Source organism: the organism of the source record quoted next, unplaced genomic scaffold (assembly GCF_019419815.1).
Source record: "Pyrus x bretschneideri cultivar Hongxiangsu unplaced genomic scaffold, Pyrus_bretschneideri_v1 Contig25, whole genome shotgun sequence".
NCBI classification, from domain to species: Eukaryota; Viridiplantae; Streptophyta; class Magnoliopsida; order Rosales; family Rosaceae; genus Pyrus; species Pyrus x bretschneideri.
In genome coordinates, this window is record NW_025999557.1 from 2,287,658 (window position 1) to 2,315,000 (window position 27,343).

Genomic DNA, 27,343 nt, shown 5'->3' on the forward strand with positions numbered 1-27,343 from the left:
AAATGACGGATTGGCCAAAATCATGAATAAACTCCCAGGTACCTCTATTTCAACAATCAAACGTTGATACTAACAGGTTCAGACATATTACTTTGATACAAGAAAACCTAAGATATTACTTCACCTGATAAAATCCGAGGCACTGGGGTATCTATTGCACATAAAATACAGCACGCATACAAGACTAAACGCGTTCATCAAACGTAATTAAGCCTAGAAATTCAGTTCTGGAGTCCACACCACGACGGCTATCATCTACTAAAGCCAAGCTTAACATTTCGGTGCAGAACTGATCGTCTGGTTTTAGCCATAGAGCCTGCACAGACAACAAAAGAAACGTAATCATACCTCTGTCATAATCATACTATCTTCCTGCCATTACAGGCAATCTCATGCTAACACTATGAGCATCTAAAAAGATATTCCAGGTGCATAGAAAGTGTGTTTGGGCATGAAGGCATCGTGCGGAAATTTTAATGGATCCATGTACGACAAAGAATTTAAAGTTTTTCATCACAGTCATGCAATACAACATAAAGAATCATCAGCCTCACAGTCAGTAGAGAGAGAGAGAGAGAGAGAGAGAGTGAGCAATTACTCACCTTATGATAGAATGAAATTGCTGCATTAAGATTATCCTGCAAAGCAGTGAAAACGAGAGCATAAAAACAATAACACTAAGTACTGTCATCATACTGGACTGGGATGAAAGACACATGCACTCAATTTTTAGAAGTTTCAGTGTCTGGACACAAGATTCTAAGTGATACTAACATTTTCCAGGCAAGAACAGATCAATTTCATTGTTTTAGAGTTGAATAACGTTTTTATTTACCCATCCAAGTTTCTACGTTTCCAGCATACCTCACTAAACATTTGAGAAACATTTGAAAACAAGAGAATGCAACAAGCATATTATCTGCCGACTAACTTTAAAATTTTCTTCTCTACTCCAAACGTGAAGCTTCTCTATCCACATATGACAGGGAGATATTGAAAACTGATCACACATCCAGAACATCATGTATCTAACTACAAATATGAGTGTTTATTGGTAGAACAGTCTGCATTAAGTACACAACTGAAGAAAGTTGAGGTTCCACCATAAAACCGAGTATATGGTGAGTAGCCCAACTTCTTATAAGCCCTTGCATGGTTTGATCCCTCACAGATGTGGGACTTTGTTCTCACATTATTACACGCCCCCTCACGTGTGGCGAATTTTCAAGCCTAATACGTGAACAACACAAACATGGTGACGTGGAGCATGTGTGCCTTTGAGCTTCACACGTGGGACAACCTGAGAAAGTTGGGATTCCACCATAAAACCAATTGGCCACATTATATGGGGAGTAGCCCAACTCCTTATAAGCCCTTGCAGGGTTTGATCCCTCACCATTGTGGAACTTTGCCCTCACATTCTCACAACCAGTGGAAATTATTCATTTATATCAACTCGGAAGCCCTTGCTAATATTTATCCATTCACAGATTCCAAGTTTTTAACACATTTCCAGAACAAGAAGCAATGCCCAGCAAAACGAGCAATAAACACAATTCTTCTCTAAAAAATTAAAATACATAAAAGTAATTTATAACTTTAGATACCTGCAAATGGTAAGCATATGCCAGACCTGCATAAGTACTCACACTTCTTGTCGACAATGCAAGCGCTTTCTCATAGTATTTAATGGCTTCATCATACATCCTGAGACAGAGTAGAATTATCTAGTTAGACTAGAGGAAATATTAGTTTTACATATAAAGACTAAACCATAGACATCAGTAAGAAGAGAGAAACTGAAGATGAAAACAAATTGCGCTATATCAAAAAACTATAAATAAAAAAATTTCCAGAGAACATTCTCTCAACCCCACAAAACAAAGGTACCAAAGTCTCCTAGAAAAAAATAAAAAATTCAGGATGAAAGAAGTACAGACACTGCTAACAAACAAAATGCTAGAAATTCTGATCAAATAAATAACATACTTCAGTTTTCTGTATGCATGAGCAAGATTAACCACAGTTGGTTCCCACATTTCACCCAAAGGGGAAGGAATTTGAGCCAAAGTTTTCTCAAACCACCACACAGCTCTAGTATACCTGTTTGAAAAGAGAGATGTTGATAAAAATCACATAGTACAAATCGGAGAGGTGTGGCTGAAAAGAAAATTTGTGACAAATGGCCAGCAAATAGAACAGACTAAAAGGGAAAGAAAACATGCAAATGATTTGATTATACGACCTAATAGTCCACATAAATTACAGAGTACAAATACAATTTCCATAATCTTAATGCAGTAGCAACTTCATATGAGCCAATTAATAATCATACAGCATGAGGACCCCAAATGTTAAATTTCTCAAGTTATATGACACTGCGAGTCCACACTATTTCCCTCTCTTCAAATTGTTACCAACTACTTCCCCTTCTGGTGACTTGTTTCGGAAAATTAGAGTCAATTTTCAAGCAGATTTAATTAGCATCCTTCGTTTAGTTGTCAATCCATCATAAGACTACTTTGATATTAAAGGATTCGACCCCAAAAAAAAGTGTAGATATGATAAAACAAAATATAAAAAAATTATAACCCTACTAACTACAATCATTCTGCACTCTGCAACTTAAGAGAACAAATATGGATGTGAGAAAAACGAAGCACTAGTCCACCAGATAAATATACCACATTGGGCCAGTTAAATACCCATACATTTAAAGTTGACTGTTATAGAATGGTAGAGTTAATATTTTGCGATTCAATATACATATCATTTGAGAAAATTGTGCATGTACGATCCTTACTTATAGACCACTAGAAATAAATGGTCAGCCTTTTCGAATGCCTTTACAAACTTATCTTATATTCATTATTTAAGGTTGCATTTCTCATGATACAGTAACAGTACTTACTCCTTCAAATGATAAGCAACAACACCAAGTTCATTGTATACTAGTGGATCTGATGGGCAAGTAGCCTTCGCCTGCATAAGAAACTACAGAAGCAAAGAGGCTTATATCAGTATTTTTATTGTAAGATAACAGAGTTACAAATGAAACTACCCAGTCACAGAATCCGTTATTGTCAGGTGGGCACGTACATGGGAAATGTATTAAGGGATACATATCGAAGGAGAGGATACTTCTATTCTCATATCAATCTAACACATCTGGGCAACAATGTTATACTTTTTCATTGTAATCAATTTTTTGACAAGTGGACTGGACATCAAATCAAAGACGGAACACAGTTTGTTGTCATCGTTCCAAAGTGGTAAGCCAGTGACATCAGAATAATGCAACGAATACGTAAAATATATATTAGAAGCTGAAAGTTTAGATTAAAATTTAAATTTTTAAAGACTAAACTGAAAGTTCAAGGAAGCTACAAGCAATAATTAATTAAGAACAGTAGTCCTTTCACACATCCTTCGCATGTAAAGTTCTCCTTTCTTTACAATTTCATTTTTTCTTCAAGTGCAGGTGCTTATGACAAAGCTAACTCCTCTTGGAGTTATCCACTTCTCATACTGCCCATCATGCTCTCAAACTTTTATAGATTAATCTTTTAATGTAAAGAGTTGTTTGTGACTTAAGAAAATGTAGTAAGTCATGAGGTAAATATGCCATTCAGGGTTTTCCTTGTATGATTGGTATAGATGAGGATTATTTCACATTTCTGAACACCAAGATCACAAACAGCAATCTGTAAGTAGTTTGCAGGACTCTATTTTACCTGCTCGGCAAGCTTAAAGCTATGGGTTCGCATGTACTCCATCCCAATGTATAAAGTTGGTAAATGACACCTGGAATAAGAGAATATCAAGACCTGTAAAACACAATTCATACATAATAAGAGAAATTAAACTACGGACTATTGGACATAAGAGACAAACTAATGATAATACTCCAAGTAAGATCATTAGAAATTCATTTTGAAGTTTTCCAATTCTCAAGACCTAAGATTTTGCTGTGTTCTTGACTTTTTCTTATTATACCTTTTTACTCTGACACCATTAACCACTGCGCACAGGTAGGTGATGGTTCTTACCATAATTTTATTCTTTCTACTAGGATAAAAAACAGAAGCTTTATGTGCCCTACCATATCACCTCCAATCAAACTAAAGGAAAATATCAAGCAGATAAAATTGAAGGTTCTACAAAATTTGTGTTTTGTTTCAGTTAAATGACTTTAGTTCCTATTAATTATACTAATCTCTAAAATTTGCCTAAATAACATGATCATATCTTCTTCCTGGTATTCCCAAGTGGCAGAAGGAAACAAAATTCAAGGTAATGGTCAACGTAAGATGCTGAGAGAGATACATAATTACCCTGGAAACAAACGAGCAGCAGTGCGGTAAGCCGACATGGCCTGATCACCCTCTTCTTTAGCAGCATATGCGTTCCCATATCCAATCCAAGCAGGTGGAAAGGTCCCATCTAGACTGGTAGCCTTGCTACAGTGTAAAACAAACCCAAAAGAAATCAGTAAGGATTCAAGATATTGAAACATACAAGGAAACAATAACCCCTCCTTTTCAACTGCTATCACTTCAAATGATTTTTTTTTATTTTCGTGTGTGTGTATTAGGGACAGATTGTTGTTCCAAATGCTTGTCACCAAATGAGGGAGGAAGCAGGGGGCATGTTCAAGCAGGACTAAATCAAATCCAAACCAGGATTGGTCCAAACTTTCAACCTAAAAAGGATCTATTAATATATGAGGAATACAAAGCAATGTAACATAAGTACATTTAAAATTATCAATGTGGTAACAACTGATGCAAGGTTGATTAAGGTTATGAGCCTAACTACAGCACAATCCCTATATAATCCAGCAGAATTCACATTAAATAATCTAAAGCATCCAGTATGATGTGAAGGCCATTTATCAGGCAACAAGGACACAAAACAGAAATATCAGGGAAGCTGAGGAAAAAGAATGCTCATAACCTATTTTCTCATATACACAGCATAACTGCAGAATAAACTTCAAAGCATAAACAAAAAATAACTGTCATAATCAAAAGGATCTCAAACCAATAATGCAGAAATTGAAAGGTCTAAACGAAAAAATCACAAGTCAACATGGGGCAAATAAGGCAACTCAAAATATATTACATGTATACACTTCATTTAACAGCATTACCAATTGTGATGGAGTTACCTGAAATAACGGTGCGACTCAACATACTTTTTGATACAATAATAGTAACAACCAACAGCAAACCATGATAAAGCCCTGCAAAGAGAATACACCTGATAAAGTACTGAACTAAATGAATCACAAAAGCGACAAAACATAAGAAAATTCAAAGTCCATCTTTCTTTTGGCATCTCAAATCATGGTTACAAGATCCCCCAAAACCCCTGGAAACCGCAATCCATATTCCATGTTCATCTCATGGGTATTCCCAGTAATGGTAGTATATGCATAAGTATTTATGGATGCACTTTCAATTTTCAAATTGTACAGTATTGACTCGAGTAATATGGTTTTCAACCACTCTCACTTTTGAGGATAGTCCTTCACTAGATTGCATGCCATAAGATAGAGCTCATTCGAATGCCCAAGCTCCATAGCTGCTGCTAGATGCACCAACGTACTTTTCAGATGGAAAGGATCTTTTTCGAGTAGTCTGTTGAATCATGAATAAAATGCAGATAAATTTTGGGGGGAAATAAAATCTCAAATGTAGGTATGATCGTATTTTGCTTCCAAACCAGTTCCCAACTTACACGGAAGTTAGCTCAAAGCATTTTTGATATTCACCACACTGATGATAGTATTCAGCTTTGCAGGCTAGAAGGTCGGTGTTGGTTTTCAGAGTACAAATGAAGGATTGCTCAGTGTTACTACTACAACTTTCTTCCTCAAGTTCTCTGAATTTTGCTTCTACAACATTTTCTTTGTCATACTGGAAAACACAAAAAGGAGGACTGATGAGAACACAGCAAACTATATTGTTATATGATGTTTTGTACAGTAATATTTATTAAAAGGGTAAAAATTGTTTGGATGTAAGATGTCTTCTCTATGTTCGACACTTAAAGGGTGACATATTGAAATGCATTTCGATTTACCTTTTTAATTAAACATGAGTAGAATGACGAGAGCCATCCATCTTCAGGACCAAATTGTAATGATGAAAGTAGGCTCGCCTCTGAACTCAGCAGCAAATAAAAAGGTATAAGTAGGGGACCATGGAATCCATAGTTAAATGATTGATGAAATAAATGCAGAGGAAACAATCCAATGCAATCTATGGATCAACAAAGATAAAAGTGCCAGATGCCTAAAACATATTTAATTAATTAACTTGAAAAGGTAGTATCAAAAGACATGATATTACTTCCTTGAATAACAATTGAACTTGATTAAATGAAAAGTTTATTTAAATGACCCTAACCTTCCTCGCATGTAAGCATGTGATTCTCAATAAGACATTCCAAAGCCTGAAAGAAAATTAAAAAGGTCAGTAGAAAAAGTTTGAAGGCTGAAACTGAAGATGCTAGAACGCTCAACTTTTTGTCTAACACTCTCAAATGGGTCTCACCCCATGTAATAGAGTTGGTAAAGAGTTGGATTGAATAGTATTTTCCAGTTGGTATTTATTTCCCCATGAGAAAGTGATTTTACCTACCTTCTGATTAATGATTCCATGTATTTTTAAGCATGTTTGAAAGGATAAAACAGTTTATCAAGTTGATACTTTAGTAATTTCAATTCTTTTGTAGGGAATGCTATTTCCCCTCCCTGCTTTTGGTGGCCATAAAATGTTAGAAAAGGCAAGAAAGAATAAGTTTGGGCTTTTAACAAATAAACCCTTGATAAGATTAAACTTCAGAGAAAAACACTTCAAACCAATTACTTTAGAAAAATTCGCTTCTTACCTAGCAATGGTGGGGAGAAGGATACCAAATGAATTTTGCAACTAAGAATCAATTAGAATGTGATAAGTGGATGGTCGAGGAGTTTTTTTTTCACCAATTGGGCCCTTGAAGTGTTTTTCTATAAAACTTACAGGTGTTCGGGTGTTTTACCAAACTATCTCTGGTAAGTTAAAATCCCATATATCCAACGGAATATTCCAAACGTACCTCATAACATAAGGGATCGGCTTTGATAGCAGCTTTGTACCTTTAAATTAAAAAAAAAAAAAAAAAAAATTAAAATTAGTTAAAGGATCCCTTCAATCAACCTTTCTCAGCAGATACCACACCTACAGAAATCATTTATTGTCTATCCACAAGATCAACTTTAAGCTTAAGTCTCATACTCCTACAGGTTAAAAACTACAAAGGGTATCATTTCTTTTACCTAAAAACACGTTCAAACACATGCACACCTGTTAAACATTACATGATAAAGCCAGGTCCCATAGAAAAACTTACCACTGCCGGGCCTGGACACGGTTTTCCAATGCTTCATATGCCTTACCTCGTAAAAAGCATATTGCAGAAGATATCTGTTGCAAGATATGAATAACACATTTATGTGACAAAGATAGTAGTATATACAGACAGAACATCGGAAACTATTGCCAAATTTTCATATAACAATGTTTACTAGGAGGTGAGGTAGTCAGATAATCTTACATTGATCTCATGATCTTCGCCATCTTTATCCAAGTACATGATATTGGAATCCTTTGTGTCATACAGATTCCCCTGTTCATCCACTTTCGCATCGCCAAGCATTAATATGCATTGATCCCACTCCTTCAGCTCCTCCTGATTCAACACAGACACAAAAACAAAAACAAAAAAAACATAAAGAACTAGTCAGTCCTATTAACCCAGAATACAATTGCATCGACCCCAAATTAAAGCTGAAAGACCGCAATTTTTAATCATCAATATATCTATCTATGTTACTGAGTTTGAAAATCCGACAACACGAAAAAATGTCGCCTTTATAATCCGAGTAAGAAAGAACGAAGTAAATCCTATTTTCTCCTTTTCTAAAATCACGTATCAAAGTGAACCAAAACCCAACTAAAGAAACCCAAAATCCACAAATGGAAAACCCAATTTCTAGCAAAAACATTGAACCAACTCAGCAAACAAAGAGAACCCATTTCCTAATTTCAGCAGCAAGATAGACTTACCAGGCACTTGGCAGCGAGGTAGCGAAATCGGAGGTCACGGAGGACGATCTGGGAGGCATTGAGGAGGTGGTAGGCGCGTCGGTAATGGCGGCCGAGAAAGAGAGCCTGAGCTTGCATGTAGATATCGGCAGGGTCATTGGTAAAGGCAGCGACTTTGTCAGCGAAGAAGATGGCGGAGGAGTAGAGGTGCTTCGTCACGCAGTCCCGAACTACTCCACGAAGCTTTTCAATCTCTTCTTCTCTCATTGTCGCCGAAAGGGGGTTTTGCTCTGGTTGCTTCAGTTCGAATTGGGTTCGAGAGAGAGAGAGTGGGTGAGGGATTTTGGGAAGAGAGAGAGTGATTGAATTGGGCGGGAGCTGTGGGGGTTTTAGAGTGATGGGCTTTTGGTTAAGTTCTTGTTAAGGCTTTGTAATTTAAAATTTTAAACCCTTTTTTATTAAAGAACTTGATATTTTTAGATACAAATGAAAAAACCTAAAAGTTTAATATTCAAATTAGAACCGTGTTTAAAATTATTATACGAAAAAATCTTAAATGTAATTGAGTATATATAACTTTGCACTTTTCTGTTTCGTCATGTGATGTGAGGAAAAAAAACAAATACAATGTGTTATCCATCCGATTACACCTACGATTTTAGTATCTGGAATCTATGGCCTCATGTCAAGGTCTTGAAATCGTGTCATATCAAAATCTTTAAATTTTGAACTCCAGTCCAAGGTTCAAGGTTAAAAAAAATTAATCGATGACGTGGCACTACATTGTACGCGTTGATCAGGAAGTTTTACTCATCCGAAAAGAGAATTGGTTCCCATCCAAATCCACTTTTTGAGAATCTTAAGGATCTCCACATCTTAATCATTCGTCGTGTATCGTGCGTTAAAAATCATCTGACATTTTTATTTAAAATTAAAAACAAACAATATCTAACGAAAATTAACTACACGATATACAACAAACGGCAAGATGTAGGGATTCCTAGGATCCCCACAGGTGGATCCGGAGAGGATCCTCTTCCTTCGAAAAGAAAGGCGATGCTGATATTGAATTTGAACAAATATATCATTGCTAACAACAAATTTAAAGGCATAGATAGATGGTGCTGAAGTGCGAATTAAAAGTGCTAATCAGCATCCGCTGAAATTGTCTACTAATCGAGAATAACATAAGCTAGCTTACTCAGAGTAAAAATTTCGTGTTCCGGTATTCTCTAGTTTGTGTCCCTCTGCAAAATATTACACAGTTCATAGAAGCCATATTCATTCAATCAAGTTTTGTTTACCAGGCCTAGCTTGAGCAGCACCCAACTCTCTTCAACGCGGACACGTCATCTTTCATGTTTATTTTCTCTCCTTGTGCTGGGACAGATGAAGTTCCATTTTCTCCCCCTTCAACTGCCTTCTTGCTCACAGTATGGTATATTTGAGTCAGAACTTCAGCGAAGGAGTTTTCTACATTCTTAGATTCCAGTGCAGACGTTTCCATGAAGTAGAGTGACTCCTTCTCAGCATAGGACTTCCCGTCTTCAGTTGAGACAGCTACAAGGTGGCGGAGATCTGATTTGTTCCCAACGAGCATCACAACAATGTTGGAATCGGTGTGGTTTCTCAATTCCTTCAGCCATCTGTCCACATTCTCAAATGTCGCATGGCGAGTTACATCGTACACAAGGAGTGCACCCACAGCCCCGCGATAGTAAGCACTAGTGATGGCGCGGTACCTATGAAACCAAGAGGGAAAACTTAAGCATAAAAAATATGTAGAAGGGCATCACTAAGAGAAACAGTCATAAGCAGACTTCAAAAGCAAGGGGGAAAGTCCTTTGCCAAAATGGATTATGAGCCGCAATTCACTATTAGAAATCATAAGCCTGAATCGTAGTGAAACATTCTGGCCAATGCATAAGCCATATACTAGCAACAGTAATTTGATTAATATAATGATGCTCTAAGTTTCCAAAAGATAAAATTTGGCCTTAATAAGTTGCACCAACTGAATGCCAAGAAACAAGAAAAAGCAATATTATCAGCTAAAACCGACCAGAAAGCAGCAATATTCATCAGCTTATAGTATTCCTTTTCAGATATATCCTATGAGCTGAGCCTCCATAACCGCCAAATGAAATGTGCACAAAGTGAAACGCATAACAAGAAGAAAATAAGCATAATTAGCAATAGCCCTTGCACTGCATCAAATTTCAGTCAGGTAATAAGCTCTCGTTCATATTTGTATTTACTACAAAAAGGGAACTGCTTATGTTTTTGATAATGGATTCCCTATGAGTCTCAAACATAACCACTAGTCCTTTCAACTAGTTAAGAACAACGACCATGCCTAAAGGATCAAGTGGAAAATCTCAACAGAAAACAACATTCTACAAACACTACTTTTCTCAGCATCTGTTTTCAGTCCTTAGATTCTAACTGTCAGAATATATGCAGACGCGACAGATGCTAATTTGACTCGGTCCTGTTCCTTCTGTTCTGCCATTCTTTGTCAACCCTTAAAGCCCACCCTGTTAATGTAAGTCCTGTTAATGCAAAGTAAGTTCTAACTACCAGCACAAACTTCTATCCAGCATTTAAAGGGAGAGAAGCTAATCTGTGGCAAGTAAGTTGTAACCAAAAGGGAAGCTACTAGTACGATGCTGCGCCACTATTATCTATAAAGGAAAGAGGATGTTCTATACGTCCTTGGTTCTCTTTTTCTTTCTTATTTTACTGACGGCCTTTTGTAAAAACGTACAACGATTTCCTAGGTAATGTTTTTCGCTTACATGCTAGGCAATGTTTAAATACTATGCTAGCTAATCCCTATTTAAAGGCATGCCAGAAGCTTCACGGCAAAGCATTCTTCTGTATTAGTAATTAAGGAATAGTACTTACTCACTAAATTTAAGATCTGAGTCCACAAACAGCAGGAATTTAAGATCTACCTCATCCCGGTACGTGCCTCGAGAAGAAGGCAAGCATATTACCACAGTTAACTTATCTTTTTCCTTGACAATGCATGGATCTCAACCAACCAAGATCTAAGTCCCACCTACTATTCAAAGATCAAGAAAACCAGAAACAAATCCTAATATCAATGAGTCTCTGCAACAAAAGTGACCCCAAATCTTCCTAAACGCACAAACTTCACATGAAAAAAAAAAAACAAACAAACAAAATTCAACAAATCTGAGCTAAAAAAACTACATGCAACAATAATCACCCAAATCCGCTCCAAATTTCACAAAAACCCAAAAATTAAACTTCACCACAACACAAAATTTACCAATCCAGCATAAAAAAATTTCACAAACCCAAAAAATAAAATCGAAAACTAGCAAGACCCAGATGGGGAAATCCATGGAGGAAGAAGAAAAGGGAGGACCTTTCTTGGCCAGCAGTGTCCCAAATCTGAGCCTTGATGACTTTGCCGTCAACGGTCAAGGTCCTGGTTGCAAACTCAACGCCAATGGTGGATTTGGACTCGAGATTGAACTCGTTCTTGGTGAACCTAGAGAGCAGATTGGACTTCCCCACGCCGGAGTCCCCAATCAAGACCAACTTGAAGAGGTAGTCATAGTCATCGTCGGCTCTGTATCCAGCCATTTCTGCAGTTCTCTAACTTTTGGTGTTCGAATTAAGAGAGAGGGGGAGAGAGAGACAGAGTTGCAGAGAGGTGCAGCTTTCGGTGGGGATACTGAAGTGGGACTGGGAAGTGTGAAAGCGTTTTTAATTAAAAAAAGCGCCAGAAACTTGATGTCAAAGGAATTTGTACATTGAGGAAACGTCCATGTAAATATCAGTACTTTTTTTTATAGATAGAATGATTCTCTTCTTATTTTTTTGTTTTTCTTAGTAGTAAGTATTTTATATTTGTGCAACAAAAAATATTTAAATTGATAATTTAATTTACCGTAAAATTAATTTAATAATTTATATAAAAAATGACAGCACAAGTCCTGAAAATGAAGACATTAAAAGAGCAGCTCTGCACGGCCAAAAACCTCGGTTTTCTTTTTTTTTTTTTTTTTTTTTTTTTTTAACAAGCCACACGTTTTATATAAACCTTAATGATTGAATCAAAAGATGAAACAATTCTTAGGTTCTTTAATTGTTTCTCTAAAAGATGTAAGTTTTTATTTTATTTTAGAGAATTTTAACAAAAAACTCTCGATACTATTCACTTTAACGAAAAATCATATTTTTACATTAAAAAGTCAATAATGGTACTATTCACTCTACCCTTTATTTTATCCTTATCATTAAAACTCAAAAATTTCAAGTCATTTTCATTATTTTTCCTTTTATTTTATACAAGTGTGGTTTCAAAGAGAATAAACGGCACCATATTTCTAAATATGAGAAATTTATAGTTTTATTACATAGAAATTTTGAATCAAAGGGCATTAGGGCGCTAAAATCGAGGAGATAACGAAAGTTAATGATCCTAACTCTCTTAGTCAATGCAAAAGTTCAGGAGAGGAACTCTTTAGTGTTGTATCTCTCTTTGTGACTCTCACTCTCTTACATAGTCAGACTCGATCCTAACTTGTTCTAGTTCGATATCTAGTCGATACGAGTTCGTTTTTCTTCTTCGGATCCTTCTACTTGTAGTTGTGAGTAAACCATCATAATCCTCCAGCTTGAACAATATCAACGATATCCAAATCATATTGTTGATAATATATAGATACATACATACATCATTATGAATCTTGTATCAACAATAGATACATAATGGCACATAAATTATTTGCACTATCTTAACATTTTCGATATGATAACAATAGTATCTCAGTACAATAGTATGATGTTGTATGTGCTATATATAAGGGTAATTTAGACATTTCATCATATCAAGTTGATGTAGATGTTGTGATTAGTGTATATTTCTAGTTTTTATTTATTTATTTTTAAAAGGGGGACAACGGATGGTAAGCCACGGTTATCTACTACTTTTAAAGACTGGGAAGACTTAGCATTTCAACCTCTCCTGATTACAAGTCTGGCTTCCACACCAGCAATGTATATTTCTAGTTAGCTAAACACTTTTTTTTTTTTTTCCTTTCAGAATTTCGGATTTCAATCTGATTCACGTGAACTTTGGTAATTTTAGGATGGGAATCAGATTTTCCAGTACAACTTTTGCCCCCTAAGCACAATTAATGGGGAATTTGGTAAAGTGCATACGAGGTTGGACCCAACGAGACATGAACCTAAAGATGCTTTAAAAAACCTAAACCCTAAAATCAAATATGAATTTAGCTCCTGAAACTTTATTTTCTCCATATAAAATTCAACATAAGTTTTTTATTCCAAATTAGCAAATTCATTAATTATATTTCACTTTACACATTTAAAAATATTATGCCTAAAATACCCCTATTTGAATGTTTGATGCACACAATTAATACGGATTGTAAGGAAGATTTAATGATTTTACAAAAATAAAAAGATAATTATTGCCTAATATATAATAACAATAAAACATGTCTAATATATGTAATAATACATGCTTAGTTTAGTCAATCAAATTATATTTTACATATAAATGTAGGTAAATTATTTCACACACACACATATATATAACAAAAAAACATGCATGATATCGTAAAAATTCATGCAAAATAATTTACCTACAAAAAAATGTTATTTGATTCAGTGCACCTACTATCACATCCCGTCTCGGGGGGGACCACTTCCCGGGCCCGCTCCACCACTGTAGCACGATATTATCCGCTTTGGGCCCCGACCACGCCCTCACGGTTTTGTTTTTGGGAACTCACACGAGAACTTCCCGATGGGTCACCCATCCTGGGAATGCCCTCACACGCTATTTGCTTAACTTCAGAATTCCGATGGAACCCGAAGCCAGTGAGCCCCCAAAAGGCCTCGTGCTAGGTAGGGATGATAATATACATATAAGAATTACTCCCCTGAGTGATGTGGGATGTCACAATCCACCCCCCTTAAGGGTCCGACGTCCTCGTCAGCACACACGCGACCAGGGTTTGGCTCTGATACCAAATTGTCACATCCCGGCCCAAGGGGGACCACTTCCCAGGCCTACTCCACCACCATAACACTATATTGTCCGCTTAGGGCCCCGACCACCCCCTCACGGTTTTGTTTTTGGGAACTCACACGAGAACTTCCCGATGGGTCACCCATCCTGGGAATGCTCTCGCGTGCTACTCGCTTAACTTCGGAGTTCCGATGGAACCCGAAGCCAGTGAGCTCCCAAAAGGCTTCGTGCTAGGTAGGGATGAGAATATACATATAAGGATTACTCCCCTGGGCGATGTGGGATGTCACACCTACTATTCAAATTTTAAAATGTTAGATGCTTGAAAACAAGCAAAATAATTTACCCAATAAATGTAAAGTACATGCAAAATAATTTACCTACATAATAAAGCAAACCCAATAGATGCAAAATACATGCAAAATAATGTACCTACATGGAAAATAGTTTTTTTTTTCATTCAATACTAGTATACCTATTATTTGTACATATAATAATAAAATGTGCCCAATATATACATAAAAAATAAAATACCTACATAATGAAGAATGTTATTTGATTCAAAATTAATTTACTTACAAAATAAAGCAATTTTATTTGATTCAAAATTAATTTACCTATTATTTGTACATATATCTTGTAATAATAAAATGCACCAAATATATGTAATAGCATGGAAAATATATTACCTACTAAATAAAAGAATGTTATTTGATTCAACATTAATTTACCTACAAAATATAAGTTAGTTGCTCATCATTAATTTACATATAGGTAGATTAATTAGTATAATATGTTTGAACATATATGTAGTACTGTGCATATATATATATATATATATATTCAGCTCATGGTTGTACTATATACACTAATATGTGTAATAATTATTTGTTCATTGTAATTAAGGTGAGTAATTACATTTATTTTGAATATTGTGGTACAAGTTGTAAATATTTTGTAATAATATATAGGTCAATTATTTTTTTACTTGGCAGTCATTTTCAAATTTGGATTTTATTTAAAAATTTAGAATTAGGTAGGTTTTTGTTTAGAAAATAAGAGTTGCGAAGATTTATATTTAAAAAACCCATTAAAAAGACCCTCAAATCATAGTACTCGATCACGTCCCCACCATATATAATTCCATGTCCCCCTAACCTCAATCCCCAATCCCCCAACCAATGTTTTTCCATCTCAGAAACTTCTAAAAGCCTAGACGATACGGTCATATATAGCTCGCTTGCTCGCTCTCTCTCTCTCTCTTTCTCTCTCAACTTTCTCAATATGTCCATGTCTAATCCTTCTTCACCTGCCTCATCGAATTCGGAAAGTACTACTGCAGGCTCTTCAAGTTGTACAAGTACTACTCCCAGCATTCAAATGGTTTCCAAGTCGGTATCTGAGAGGCTTCTGGGGAAGTTTTTTGATGCTTCGCAATACGACTTCGATTACGAGCAGAGTGGTCTGTGGTCTCCTCCATTACGCCGGAGGGTGTTTCTGGACTCACCCGGGAATATTATCATATCGTGTTGTGATGAAGATGAAGAAATATACTGCTGCAAACTTAAGAATGCCAAGATGGCTTGGCCCAGACGCTTCTTCTCTTTGATCGCTGTAAGTGTTTGCTTTCTTACTTTGTGGAAATTCCCTGTTTACCGTGGTGCATGAGGGAGATGCTTTGCTTGTTTCTTAAATATTTGATTTTCTTTTATCTTTTTTTATTAAGGGAAATGTTTTCTCTTTGGGAGTAACATTGTCTGACAATATAAGATGTTTGTGTAGATACATAATGGATTTGGATCGTTAATTAGATTTATTTCAACCCGAATGTATGGTTTGGTGAACAATCTAGCAATATAAGTGGGGGTGTGCTATCCACACACTCCTTTTTACTTCTCACACCCCTTATTAATTTCTTCCCTTTGATCTTCTTCAAATCACCCTATCCAACGACCGAAAATTAGAAGGGTGTGTGAGAAGTAAAAATAGGTATGTGAATATCACACCCCTATAAGGATTTTAACTTTTAATTATGACAAAATAATTTCAAGTCTAGCACGAAAACATTCCCCTCAACTTTTTCTCAATATAACGAAATTTTATATAATATGTATAATATTGAGTTCTCTTTGTGAAGATTTTGGCAATCACATATAGTACTGTGCCTCTTGCGGAGAAAGGAACAATTGAATGCACGGATGGGGTTATTTTTATGTGAAGCGAATGCTATGCATGTTGAACTAGCATTGAAAATGGTGATGATATGTTGTTTTATTTCTTGTTGCAGGCCTTATGGTGCTCTCCAAGGCAATAGCAGTTGGTGCTCTCCGTTTCATAGAGCTAATTCAAACACCCCCTTTAATCGCTTCCCAAAGAGAAAAAAGTACTAATTATAAGCTGTTAATTAGAAAAAGGTTCAACGAGGAAAAGAAGGTGTCTTGTACAACTTTAGTTATATATGAGTTATGGATAAATCTTGTTAAGTATATTTAATTTCTAGCTTCTAATATAATGAACTTTTGTCATTTTATGCTCGTATAGTTTGTAGATCGATATATAAAACAACTAGACTGTTTGAGCAAATAGTTTGTAGCTTAAGTAGTTAAAACTATATTTACCTCCGCTCTCATGACATGTTCGATTACCCACCCCCGATATCGCTCGTATCAGAGTGTAAAAAAAATGTATACTACTTGACTGTTCGAATGTTTTTTCTTTAGGTATTATAATTATAGGCACAGTACTGAAGTAGGCTTTCAAATTTCTTAATTGATAAAGTCATAGATGTTGGCGGCTGGATTTGAATGATACAGTGACCCATCAAGCAGAAATGGTCTGCATGGTAGCAAAAGGAATTTTCAGACCTGCATGTGTCTTCTGCGGAGGCCACAGGTTTGCTTTTTGAGTCTTTGAGGACACAGCAGCACAAAACTAACGGCTCTTTCTTTCTTTATAAACTTGAAATAATAGATTCCCTTCCCCTACCTTTGGAGTTGTTCAAAGTTGTGTGCGCACAGATCGTCTGCTTAATTTGCCTTTTCTTACTGTTGTTGTTGTTGTTGTTTTCCTTTTGCTTTTTGCTTGTGTTTATTAATATACTTTAATCTTTTTTAAACTTTTTGTGCACTTCTTATATATGTTTCCCTGACTGGAAAGAAATGTTGAGAAACCATTTTAAACACATAAATGAAGTAAATTGTAATAGAATTTGAATTTTGTATAAAATCATGGAGGCTCACTGCAATGGAATTTAGGCCTCTTTTTCTTGTCTAAAATTGACTTGGATATGATAACTCACTAGAAGTATTGATTGATGAATTAATTGCATTTTTAGTAAGTGAAGGTAGAAGATGAATTAGCCATGGGCAAACCTTATCGCTCGAAATCCTAGCATTTTTGGGACGCTTAGGAGGGGATTAGTTTTCTTCATAGCTAATTCATCTACTACCTTTAGTTGGACAAAATAATACATTAATTAACTTCCGTTGAATATAGCGCCCAAGGCCTTAATTATGGTTCTATATATGAAATCATATAGGAAGGCGGTCAGGCAGGGGTGCTAAAGAGATTGTGATCTTTGTGGCCTGAGGGCAGCATAGTTAAGCTCCATATATACAGAGCAAATTCAGTTGAAAAATTAAGGCCTAATCGAACTTCAAGTAATCAGAAGGGAATTAGGAATAGCTTAACATTGTCAATTTTAAGCGGAACAAGTTCTTTATAGCTAAACCAGAAATCATTTTGAATTTGAAGTCATGCTTGACTAAGGTAGATGACTTTCATCGGTTTTCTGGCTCAAGTTGAACCAGCTCTTTATTCGGTTTTGCAGCAGCTTGGAGGCGCTTGACGCCTGCTCCTCGACTCCGCCTAACTTTTGGTTTGCAGTTGCAGCAAACTTAGGTGTTCAATTTGAAAATGATCATGAGTTATAGTTTTCAAAAATTATGAATATAACTAAATTACTTGAGCGTTCATTAGTTTCAAAAACAAAAAAAGTTGAATTCAAGGAGGATGCAAAACGAGGCCTTGGTTTTTTTTCTCTAGTACTGTTCAGTTGGTTTGCATGTGGCATCACTCTAGTAGCCTCACAGAGTCTGTAATATTTTATCCGGTAAAAAGTAAAATGTAAAGGGGAAATCAACAAAGATTGATAACCGACCCGAATTTCAAAATATGCAACCCGATTGCGAATCAGGTCAATTCACCTCTCGCACGGGTCTGTCATTGAGAGAAGGTGGATAAGTGCGAGAGGAAGATGTGAATATAAAATCGTTCTATATCGGTTTGTAGAGGTTTATAAGATGTTGAACTACTCTCTATATAGCTAATTGATTTTAGGATAAAACATCAACCGTCTTTATAAGAGAGGAATTTGAGAGAATTTCCAAATATATTTTCTTTTGTGCTTCTTTAATTTTTGAGAAAAGTAAAATAATTAATAAAAAATACTACTCTTACTCCTTTTTTTCATATTACATTTGCAAATTGCATCAATGAAGAATAATTAACATTCTGGCCCACCACCAATCTCTCATGTCTCATCCCTCTGTTCTTCCTTAGCCCTTTTGTGTTCTCTTGAACTTCCGCCTGGGCAGCAGCCATCAGCCATGCCATGCATCTCAATTTCTCTTATTTTATTTATAAAGAAAATAATATAATTCGTAAGAAAATAATTTTACAGTAACATTACATGCATGATGCATATGGATGTAGGTAGGAGGAAGAGGTAGAATTGGAGATGGATTTTGAGGCCAAATTTACTCAGCCATGGAGAAGTATTCGCCGCGTCATTTTTTTTCTTGATAATTCCATTGTTATCCTTATTCTGCTTGGAAATCCTACTCATTGGTGGTTAAGTAATTAGTATATATATTAACGTACTATTTATTCAATCACAAAACAAAAACCTAAACCCTACCCCCTATTTAACAATTAAAAACAATCCTACCCTATCCCTAGGTTTCTCGTTCACTCACATACTTCTCAGTTTTCAGGTTGAATTTCATTAATGAATCTTCCAGCAGGCTATAGGTTTTGCCCCACGGATGAGGAACTAATTCTGTACTACCTTCACCCCAAAGTGAACGGAAAGGAGGTACCCGGCCAAGGTAACTCCCCAGTCTTTGATTTCGATCTCTACGGCGTCACGGAACCTTGGGATATATGGGAGAAATTCAAAACAAAAAGAGAAAACGATTTGAAGTTGAGTAACGACCTCTACTTTTTCACTACGCTCAAGTTGAAGACCACAGAGGGAACACGTATCTGTAGAACCCTTCCGTCTGGCAGCAAGTGGAATGGCGAAAACCGCCCTTCTGAAATTAAAAATTCTGGCAGTGAAGATGTTATTGGCCATAAAAAAAGATTTAGCTACAGAAAGAACGGGTCTGATGATCAGCAAGATCGCTGGATCATGTATGAGTTCGACATTGATCAAAAGCTGGTACTTGAGCCTAAACAAGTGAGTACATATACTTCTTTGAGTTTTATTTTGCATGTGTTTTCTATGTCTGTTAGTCTTTCTTTGTGTGCATATATACTTTTCGGTTCCTTTGTTTGTTTGTGTGTTCTATCTTTTAATCAAGAGATCGTTGAGATTATGATTACGAGATTTTTAAAGAAAGCATAATTTCAGATTTCTTTTTCTGGGGAATATTCGGAAAAAAGGGAAAACAAAGTAGCGTTAATATATGCAAACCCTAATCTTAAATCGGCTCAAAAACAAAAACTCCGGCACGTTCTCGAATGAAGCGTCTCCTCACCTGCTTGCTCATGCTCATGCCTATAGACTATAGCTCTTCCTCCTCCTCCTACTCTTTGAGCTTCCTTGGAAGGCTTGAATTCTCCAATCTCTATTTCCATCTTCTAAATATAAAAACAAAAATGTATCGCAGGTTCTGGTGGGTTGGAATCCAAATCCCATGATAAATCAGATCATTCTTATTCTCAAAAAAAGAAAAAAAAAATCAGAGTTTTAGAACTAACATCAATTGATTTCTTTTTCTCATCCAACGTGTTGGTTTATATTGAAAAATACAGAGAAAAGACACACACAAAAAAATGGAGAAGTTCAGATATTGGTAGGAGGTTGCCTTGGGGTGTTTGCGTGTGCGGTGTTGGTGTTTGAGGGTATTTTTTTGAAACAATTGTGGTCAAATTTAAAAAAAAGTTTAAATTTATATTTTAATGGAGTGCAGATAGAAATTGGGTGAATTTAGTTGAGAGGCAAGAAAAACTCATATATATATATATTGTGACAAGTTAATTTGTTTAGTCCCTTCTTGAGATACATATATTTTTTCTTCTTCTTGGTATTCACTTTATGTAATTTTTTTTTTTTTTAATGAAACGCAGGAGAATAAGATTGTTCTGTGCATGCTTAGAAAAAAGGTCAACGGATCCGAGAAGAAAAGGAAACATGGAGATCTAGAAGACGAGGAGATGCTTGGAGACAATAATATGGATATCTCCAATGGAGACAGTAACTACGGAGACTTGGATAGAAAGCAAGTAGTGTCGCTTGAGACACAAGAAAAGCAGCAATGCTTCTTACCAAGCAACGCGGGATATCTTATACCACGAGTACAACGGCCAGAAGTTTATGATCCTTTGCAACAGTTCCACCCTCAATCCATTGTTTACAATGTTGTCCGTCCGCAAACACCATTACAACTTGAACAAGTTGATTTTCATGGCAAGCGAAATTGGGGACTGCAACACCTACATCAAGGGGAAGAAACTTGGAAGAATAAACTCTTAAAAACATGCATCAATAACAATATACAAGGACGTGCATCTGGTTCAGAACAAAAAGCCCTACAAAGAGAAGAAAATAGGGAGCATCAAAGCTTCATGTCATGTGTTGACAATGTACAAGCATTAGGAGCTGATCATGAGCAGAGTGCCCTGCTGAAGGAAGTAAATTGGAGGCAACAATGCTCCATGCCGTGCCTTGATAGTGCCTTGCAGCAAGAGGGAGAAAATCATCAGGTGCAGCAATCCTCACAAGATAATGTTGCAAATGGAAGCTTGATAAACAACAACATACCCCACTGTACAGAACCAGTGCCACCATATGGTTTAACAATTGATCAAGTTGATCATGCAGGAAGCGGCGATGTGCATGGAGGATTCGGTGCAGCTAATGATGATTTCGCATATACTCCGTGGATCGAGTCTTTTGCGAAGGAACTCCTGAGGATTAATTGTTCCTCGAAGTTCAATTGATTGATCCTATATTATTCTAATTTAAAAGTTGTAGGGAATTTCTTTTAATAACTTTTATTTTCCAGACGTGTCGCGCGCTGAGGTTTGTTGTTGTTCTCTCTTTCACCTCCCCCTGTCCACTAGGGTATTTCCAATTACATGTATTTACATGCTCCTTTATTGCACTTGGTTGCTCCTTAATAATTCAATTTACTTTCATATTTATGGTTCCCATGTATCATTCAAAAGGATACATAACTTGTTTTGTTTGTTGATGTTTTCTCTTCGGGTGATGCTAGGAAGACTAAATTTGCAAACTATATGATGTGTCACCAATAAGAATAAGCACGTTTATCAACGTTTAAGTAATAAACCAATCATCAACTTCCATGTCTCTTAGTTTCCAAAACTCTCTACAAATTTAGTCTTCCCACCTTTTCTGGATGAGAATGATGATCACCGTGCAGTGCCAATCAAATTTAATACTGAATAGCAATTCAAGATGACTAACTCTTCATCAACTTCATTTTTTAACGTTCATCACAATCGTATTTTGAAGTCAGTCCCCCAGGAGTGGTCCTGTATGTGATTAATTGTACAGTTTGTACTCCATTGCCAATTACGTAACTTGGGAAATCTCAGCTTTGACTTGTTTGCTAAAAAAACTAGCTAGTACTTGCTAGCATTCACTCATGTAGTTTATATTTCCCTTTGTCCAACACTGCTTATAAAAATTGTATATAAAAAAATATGGCTTGTATAATAAATATCGAATCCATAAATTAAAACTAGAAACTAGCTTTAGTGGATGAATCATATTTAATGCATCTATATTGCGGGGAACGAATTCAACAAAAGCATGGAACTATATTCTGGTGTTCGTGCAACCTGAATTAATCATATTTCATGTCATATGTTGACACTGTACATGCATTAGCAGCTAGTCCTAAGAAGAATGCCCAGTAGTAGGGGGAAGAAAATTGGGGGCAGCAATTATCCTCATCATGCGGCAACAATTAATGTAAGACAATTAGCAACTCAATGTAGTGATGAAGTGACTGTCTTGCAGCAAGGGGGAGAAAATCATCACGTGCAACAATGCCTTGTGTCACAAGTTAATGTTGCAAATGGAAGCATGCCTCGTTGTCCAACGCCCGTCTTGCAGGAAGCCGTGATGTGTTTGGAGGACTTGGTTCAGCTAATGATGGTTTCGTATATTCCTGTGGGTGGACCAATCTTTTGCATACGACCTCTTGAGGATTAATTGTTTTCCCAAAGTCATAGAAAATAATGATCCAGATGAAGTCATAACCAATTTATGGACATAATTATCAAAAGTTAAAATGTAATCAAACTTCAGGTTCCACGAGACATGACATCATAATATCTTTTGTGTTTAATTTTTCTGTATACTTGTTCATAGATGAATTTCCACGAGTACGTAGTAATACAATAGTTTTATGCAAAAATAAAAAATAAAAAAATAAATTAATCTGACCAATTCTAATAGAGGTGAGCCCTACTATTGTATGTATGATTCACTTATATTAGAGAGTGTAAGTTTTGTGTTTAAATAACATACTTTTTTTATCTTTTTCAAAATGGACTATCACCTATGTAAGATCCAACTATTTATTCTTGCACGTAAATTACTCTCAGATAACACGACGCTGTAGATTTGTCATCAAACGGTAGATTTGATGAATTTCAACTTTGAGTTTGAGCCATTGAACTAAGACGATTTTACTCCAATAGAATTTAACAACTTGGTGCCTTCACGCAGTACTGACACTTCCCAAGAAAGAAGGACGTCTTGATCTCAAACATTGTTGGAGTGCTGGAACCAACGAAGACAAAAATGGAATGTCATGATGGTGAGTTGAAGACTTGGAGTGTTTGATTTGAGTGGAAAATTCATAGAAACTAATTGTCACTAATGAAGGCCAACGTGATTGCGTGTCATAGCAAAATAACTCAGATGTAATTTGGATGTTAAAGTGGCAAAATCTCGAGCCTATCATGCTCCGCAATGTATTTTAATTTACTAACATGACGAGGCATGATATAGGTTTGCAATACATCACTGTGGTGCTTGAATTTGCTATTATAGCATAAATTAATCTGAATTCTCTTCCGTAATTATACATAATATTAATGTAATTACTTTAGGATTCCTACCATGAGGGTTTTTCTCAAACTCTACATATATTGTAACCTTTGTATATGATTAATTCAATGAGTCATATTTTTACATGATATATCATGGTGCTTTAAAAATCAACCAACGGTGTCTCTGTCAAGTGTTGAATTTGAATACCGTTCACTTGCTCATGCGCGTGCAAAGACTACATAGATTTGTTTCTTCTAAGAGAGATCGGGATTCAGCTATCATGTGATAATCTCAATGCTACTTATCTTGTTTCTAATCATGTTGAGCATGCTTGCACAATCGCACTCACCACGTTAAACTTAATTATCACTTTGTCCGTAAAAAATGTGGCCCTCGTAGTCATAGGGTTTATTATATTTCTCCTGCTAATCAGCCTGCGGATCTTCTTACTAAAGCTTTCCATCAGTCTCGTCACAGTCTTTTTTCTCCAAACTCGTCCGGTTAGGATTGTCTAGTTTGCGGGGGTAGGGGTGGGGATGGGTGGGTGTTAGAATAGATAAATTATTCCGGATTCTCCTATGTAATTAATGGAATGTATATTAAATTGTAATTAGTTTAGGATTTCAACTGCATATATATGAGTTTTCCTTAAACCCTATATATATTGTAACCTTTGTACATAAGCAATTTAAGGAGTCACATTTCTACGTAACTGCATGTAAGCTTCTTATAGTTGAAGTGTACCTAACTTCCAATGACCATTCTCTCTACTTTTTCAAAATCAGTATGGACCACCAAAAATGCATGTCCCAAACTATTCCATCTAATTGTCATCACTTTCAATTAGCTAGTTATAACTTAACCCCCACGCATCTCCCTCAGCACTCTTATATATACTTTAAACCCCTCTTCAAAATTACTTCATCAACTAGCTAGCTAACAAATTTGTTATGCAAATGGCTCGTTCATATAAGCCATTCTTTCTTATCCTCCTCTTTGGTTTTGCCTTCTGCATGCCCACTTTTGGAGCCGGAAGGCTGCTGAGGGTTGAAAACAATGGAAAGGGTGGCGAGCTTTCTTCGGATGACAGCTTGATGGCGGGAACGGAAACTGATCGGGACTACAGGTCACTACCTTCTTTGGGTGAGCATGAAGGTCATCATGCAGTGCCAAGCAATGTTAGCGTTGTAAAGCACTTCATCACTACTCTTCATGATCAGCTTCGTTCTGTCAAAGCGCAATCAGTACCGAGCCCTGGAGCCGGTCACATTAACTTATAATTACGCGCTACTAAGGTTGTGATGTTAGAGCAGAATCATTTGGATAAGATACATCACAAGCCGTCTAAAACCTCGATAGGTTTGTTCTATATATGTAGCTAGCTATAGCCCAGCTGGTTAAAAATAATCACTCTTGTGGTCGTGACCTTATGTGTAACTCCCTCTTCACTCAGTATCATTTGTATTAAATAAGTACATGATACTTGTTTGTGTAAACGCGAATTTCTTGTAACAAAGACACAAGAACATGTGGAAAAAATAAAGAATTTGTATTAATGTAGGGGTTAAAATCTCTAATTACAATTTTAATCCTTTGATTTGTTGTCCACAAAGTGTGTATGCGTATTGTCGTTGATCCAAAGGTCGTGATGACTTGATCTTGGATGAATAGATCCCTCAAGGGTTTGACTTGTGGCAATGGAAATTGGCACGTGTAGTGGTGCTTGATGATTCTTCACGAGTTTGACGAAGAACGCAAAAAGTTTTCTGAGTCTTCTTGAATGTTTGAGTGTTTGTGAATTGGGGGCCTGAGAACTTTAGCATCTAGGTATGAGAATAATTTTCTGCCCCTTTTCTTTGCTTTAAGCGTCATATTTATAGACTATCCAAGTCTTGCCTACAGATGATTTGGTCTTGCTTCTGGGCTTGATTCATTAACCAAAGAATCAAGACTTGATTTGTGGCTTAGTTCGTGATTTGGCATTTTAAATCAATTAATTTGTTTTGATTAAAATTAATTAAAGAATTAATAAAGATAATTCCTAAATTACTTTCAGCCAAATGTCAACACGTGTCACTTTTGATGACTCGTCCAGTTTTCATGAATCATATGCCATATGTACGATTTATGAGACACATAATGTATGTTACCTAAGCCCTGATATGTCAAACTTTAATGTGTAGATACATTTATTTTTCACCAAAACTTCGATATCTACAGTTGGATTATTCACATTTGATGTAGAAATTATATAACAAGAGATTTGTAATCCAAGAAAGTAATTAAGAACAAGTTTCTAGGTTCCACTCTCTATTCCAACACTATCTTGTATAAAAAAAATGTTGCAATCGTATAGTTATCTCTCTTTCAATTTATCGATTATCACTGAAAGTTCATTTTATTTGTCTTTTTTCTGCTTTGGTCACACTGGTTACGGTGTTGCCTTATAATATAAACCTCTGCATAGATTCCCCCATCTCCTGTTATCTCTCATGGATTATTCTTATCCTTCATTTTATTTTTCTTTTTGCTGCTTTGGTCACACTGGTACAGTCTTCTTGTAAAGTGTAACTTCGTACGTGGCATCTCATGTTAATAATATAATGCTTGTAGAGAATGATTTACATGTGAAAATTAATTATTGGACCAACCCCATGCTTGCGATGTGCCGTTTTTATGTGAGTCTTTCTCTGTATTACCGGTTTCAGAAAATTTGGATCTATCCATGAAATTCAGAAACAAGCATGCAATTAAATATACAAATGTAATGCATGTACATAAGCAAATAATGTTTTGGAATACATGACAATTCTTTTGGTAAAAAGGAAAATGCAATTCGATCTCACGAACTCATACCATGGTCCATGGATGGCATCTGAATGATTCAAGTTTAGGCTGATTAACTTTTGAACCCTTACTTTGGACAAAAACTTTTGAACTCTTCAGTCCAAATAATAACTCGAGGTAAGATTTTGAAACTAGGCCTCTCGATATTTTAACGTTAAATTACAAAAACAATTGAGAAATATGCACAAGCATTTCACTCTCTTTAGATTTGAGATGATTTTCAAAAGAGTGGCTTTGTATACACCCAAAATTTTTCTCTCGACATCCAATTCCTTTGACCACCCATTATTTAAATTTCAAAGTTGTACACTACCTACAGTTAGGAATATCCCAAAATAACCTAATTTTAAAGGTTATTTTTTACCACCCATTATTTAAATTTCAACTTTCAAAGTTGTACACTAATCAGTTAAAAATTGTACACCTTTTTTTACAATGTGTACACCCCATGTTGGTCTTGACAGTTGATTTTACTTTAAATGTTGAATTTAACGGTTACAAAACGAGAGGGGTGTGTGTAACGTGAGAAAGAGTGTGTTAAAAGCATATGAGGTGAGAAAAAGTGTGTTTAAAGCACTATTCAGTACACAACGTCCATTAAATAACAAACAATTGTATGGGGAGTAAAAGGTTTAATTAAACTTGAAATGTTGTCACCTAGGAATTTGGTTAAGTCTTCTTTGGAGGTTGTAAGAGTCCCATAGAAATTAAGAAGAGGTCTATTAAATATTGTAAGCCTTTTTACAAGTGTATTAAAAGGTCTAGAATGGCAGACTTATTAATTAAGAAACATATAATTAAGAAGATGTCTATTAGCCTTTTTAATAGTGTATTAGAATGCCTAGAATGGCAGACTTATTAATTAAGAAACATATATTTGTCTTGTGCAATTAAAGTGAGTGATTTCTTTTTGTCAAAACAAGCATGTGACTTGAATGTGTGAATGAATCCACAATTAGCAACGTTGAGAAAGCTCTGTTATCCCTGGTTGAGTGAATCCCATATCACCTATCCTTCGTCCCCAAGACTCTTTGGTCCACCCTGCATCAA

General features: G+C 35.9%; 4 protein-coding genes across 4 annotated transcripts; 2 read left to right on the forward strand and 2 right to left on the reverse strand.

Annotated features, from left to right (window-relative positions):
• Positions 1–23: 23 nt before the first annotated feature.
• Positions 24–8,487, reverse strand: LOC103934868 (anaphase-promoting complex subunit 6). The gene is made up of 16 exons (XM_009344623.3): positions 8,115–8,487; positions 7,603–7,737; positions 7,399–7,472; positions 7,105–7,144; positions 6,414–6,459; positions 6,088–6,167; positions 5,743–5,921; positions 5,517–5,642; positions 5,171–5,245; positions 4,335–4,460; positions 3,735–3,804; positions 2,912–2,994; positions 1,990–2,103; positions 1,608–1,707; positions 603–638; positions 24–316 (listed from the first exon to the last, which is right to left on the reverse strand). Exons 1-16 carry the CDS (start codon positions 8,358–8,360, stop codon positions 185–187), a joined length of 1,662 nt encoding a protein of 553 aa, XP_009342898.1. The 5' UTR covers positions 8,361–8,487; the 3' UTR covers positions 24–184.
• A 671-nt stretch (positions 8,488–9,158) lies between these two features.
• LOC103934870 (ras-related protein RABA1b-like) lies at positions 9,159–11,873 on the reverse strand. The gene is made up of 2 exons (XM_009344624.3): positions 11,491–11,873; positions 9,159–9,835 (listed from the first exon to the last, which is right to left on the reverse strand). The coding sequence occupies exons 1-2, from the start codon at positions 11,709–11,711 to the stop codon at positions 9,403–9,405; spliced, it is 654 nt and encodes a 217-aa protein (XP_009342899.1). The 5' UTR covers positions 11,712–11,873; the 3' UTR covers positions 9,159–9,402.
• A 3,446-nt stretch (positions 11,874–15,319) lies between these two features.
• Positions 15,320–16,593, forward strand: LOC125478532. Its single transcript, XM_048586761.1, has 2 exons — positions 15,320–15,744; positions 16,418–16,593. Exons 1-2 carry the CDS (start codon positions 15,415–15,417, stop codon positions 16,442–16,444), a joined length of 357 nt encoding a protein of 118 aa, XP_048442718.1. The 5' UTR covers positions 15,320–15,414; the 3' UTR covers positions 16,445–16,593.
• Positions 16,594–19,138: 2,545 nt separating this feature from the next.
• LOC103934887 lies at positions 19,139–21,357 on the forward strand. The gene is made up of 2 exons (XM_009344646.1): positions 19,139–19,573; positions 20,485–21,357. Exons 1-2 carry the CDS (start codon positions 19,139–19,141, stop codon positions 21,355–21,357), a joined length of 1,308 nt encoding a protein of 435 aa, XP_009342921.1.
• Positions 21,358–27,343: the final 5,986 nt, after the last annotated feature.

Bases quoted from the DNA above. Each gene is read 5' to 3' on its own strand.
- LOC103934887 (XM_009344646.1), top strand. From the start codon at position 19,139: ATGAATCTTCCAGCAGGCTATAGGTTTTGCCCCACGGATGAGGAACTA. The intron at 19,574-20,484 runs GTACTTGAGCCT...AATGAAACGCAG, and splicing joins TCGACATTGATCAAAAGCTG to GAGAATAAGATTGTTCTGTG.
- LOC103934870 (XM_009344624.3), bottom strand. From the start codon at position 11,711: ATGGCTGGATACAGAGCCGACGATGACTATGACTACCTCTTCAAGTTG. The intron at 9,836-11,490 runs GTCCTCCCTTTT...TTGGTTTCATAG, and splicing joins GACACTGCTGGCCAAGAAAG to GTACCGCGCCATCACTAGTG.
- LOC103934868 (XM_009344623.3), bottom strand. From the start codon at position 8,360: ATGAGAGAAGAAGAGATTGAAAAGCTTCGTGGAGTAGTTCGGGACTGC. The intron at 5,643-5,742 runs GTAAGTTGGGAA...ATGATTCAACAG, and splicing joins TGCTTTGAGCTAACTTCCGT to ACTACTCGAAAAAGATCCTT. The intron at 317-602 runs GTGAGTAATTGC...TTGTCTGTGCAG, and splicing joins CAATTTCATTCTATCATAAG to GCTCTATGGCTAAAACCAGA.
- LOC125478532 (XM_048586761.1), top strand. From the start codon at position 15,415: ATGTCCATGTCTAATCCTTCTTCACCTGCCTCATCGAATTCGGAAAGT. The intron at 15,745-16,417 runs GTAAGTGTTTGC...TTCTTGTTGCAG, and splicing joins GCTTCTTCTCTTTGATCGCT to GCCTTATGGTGCTCTCCAAG.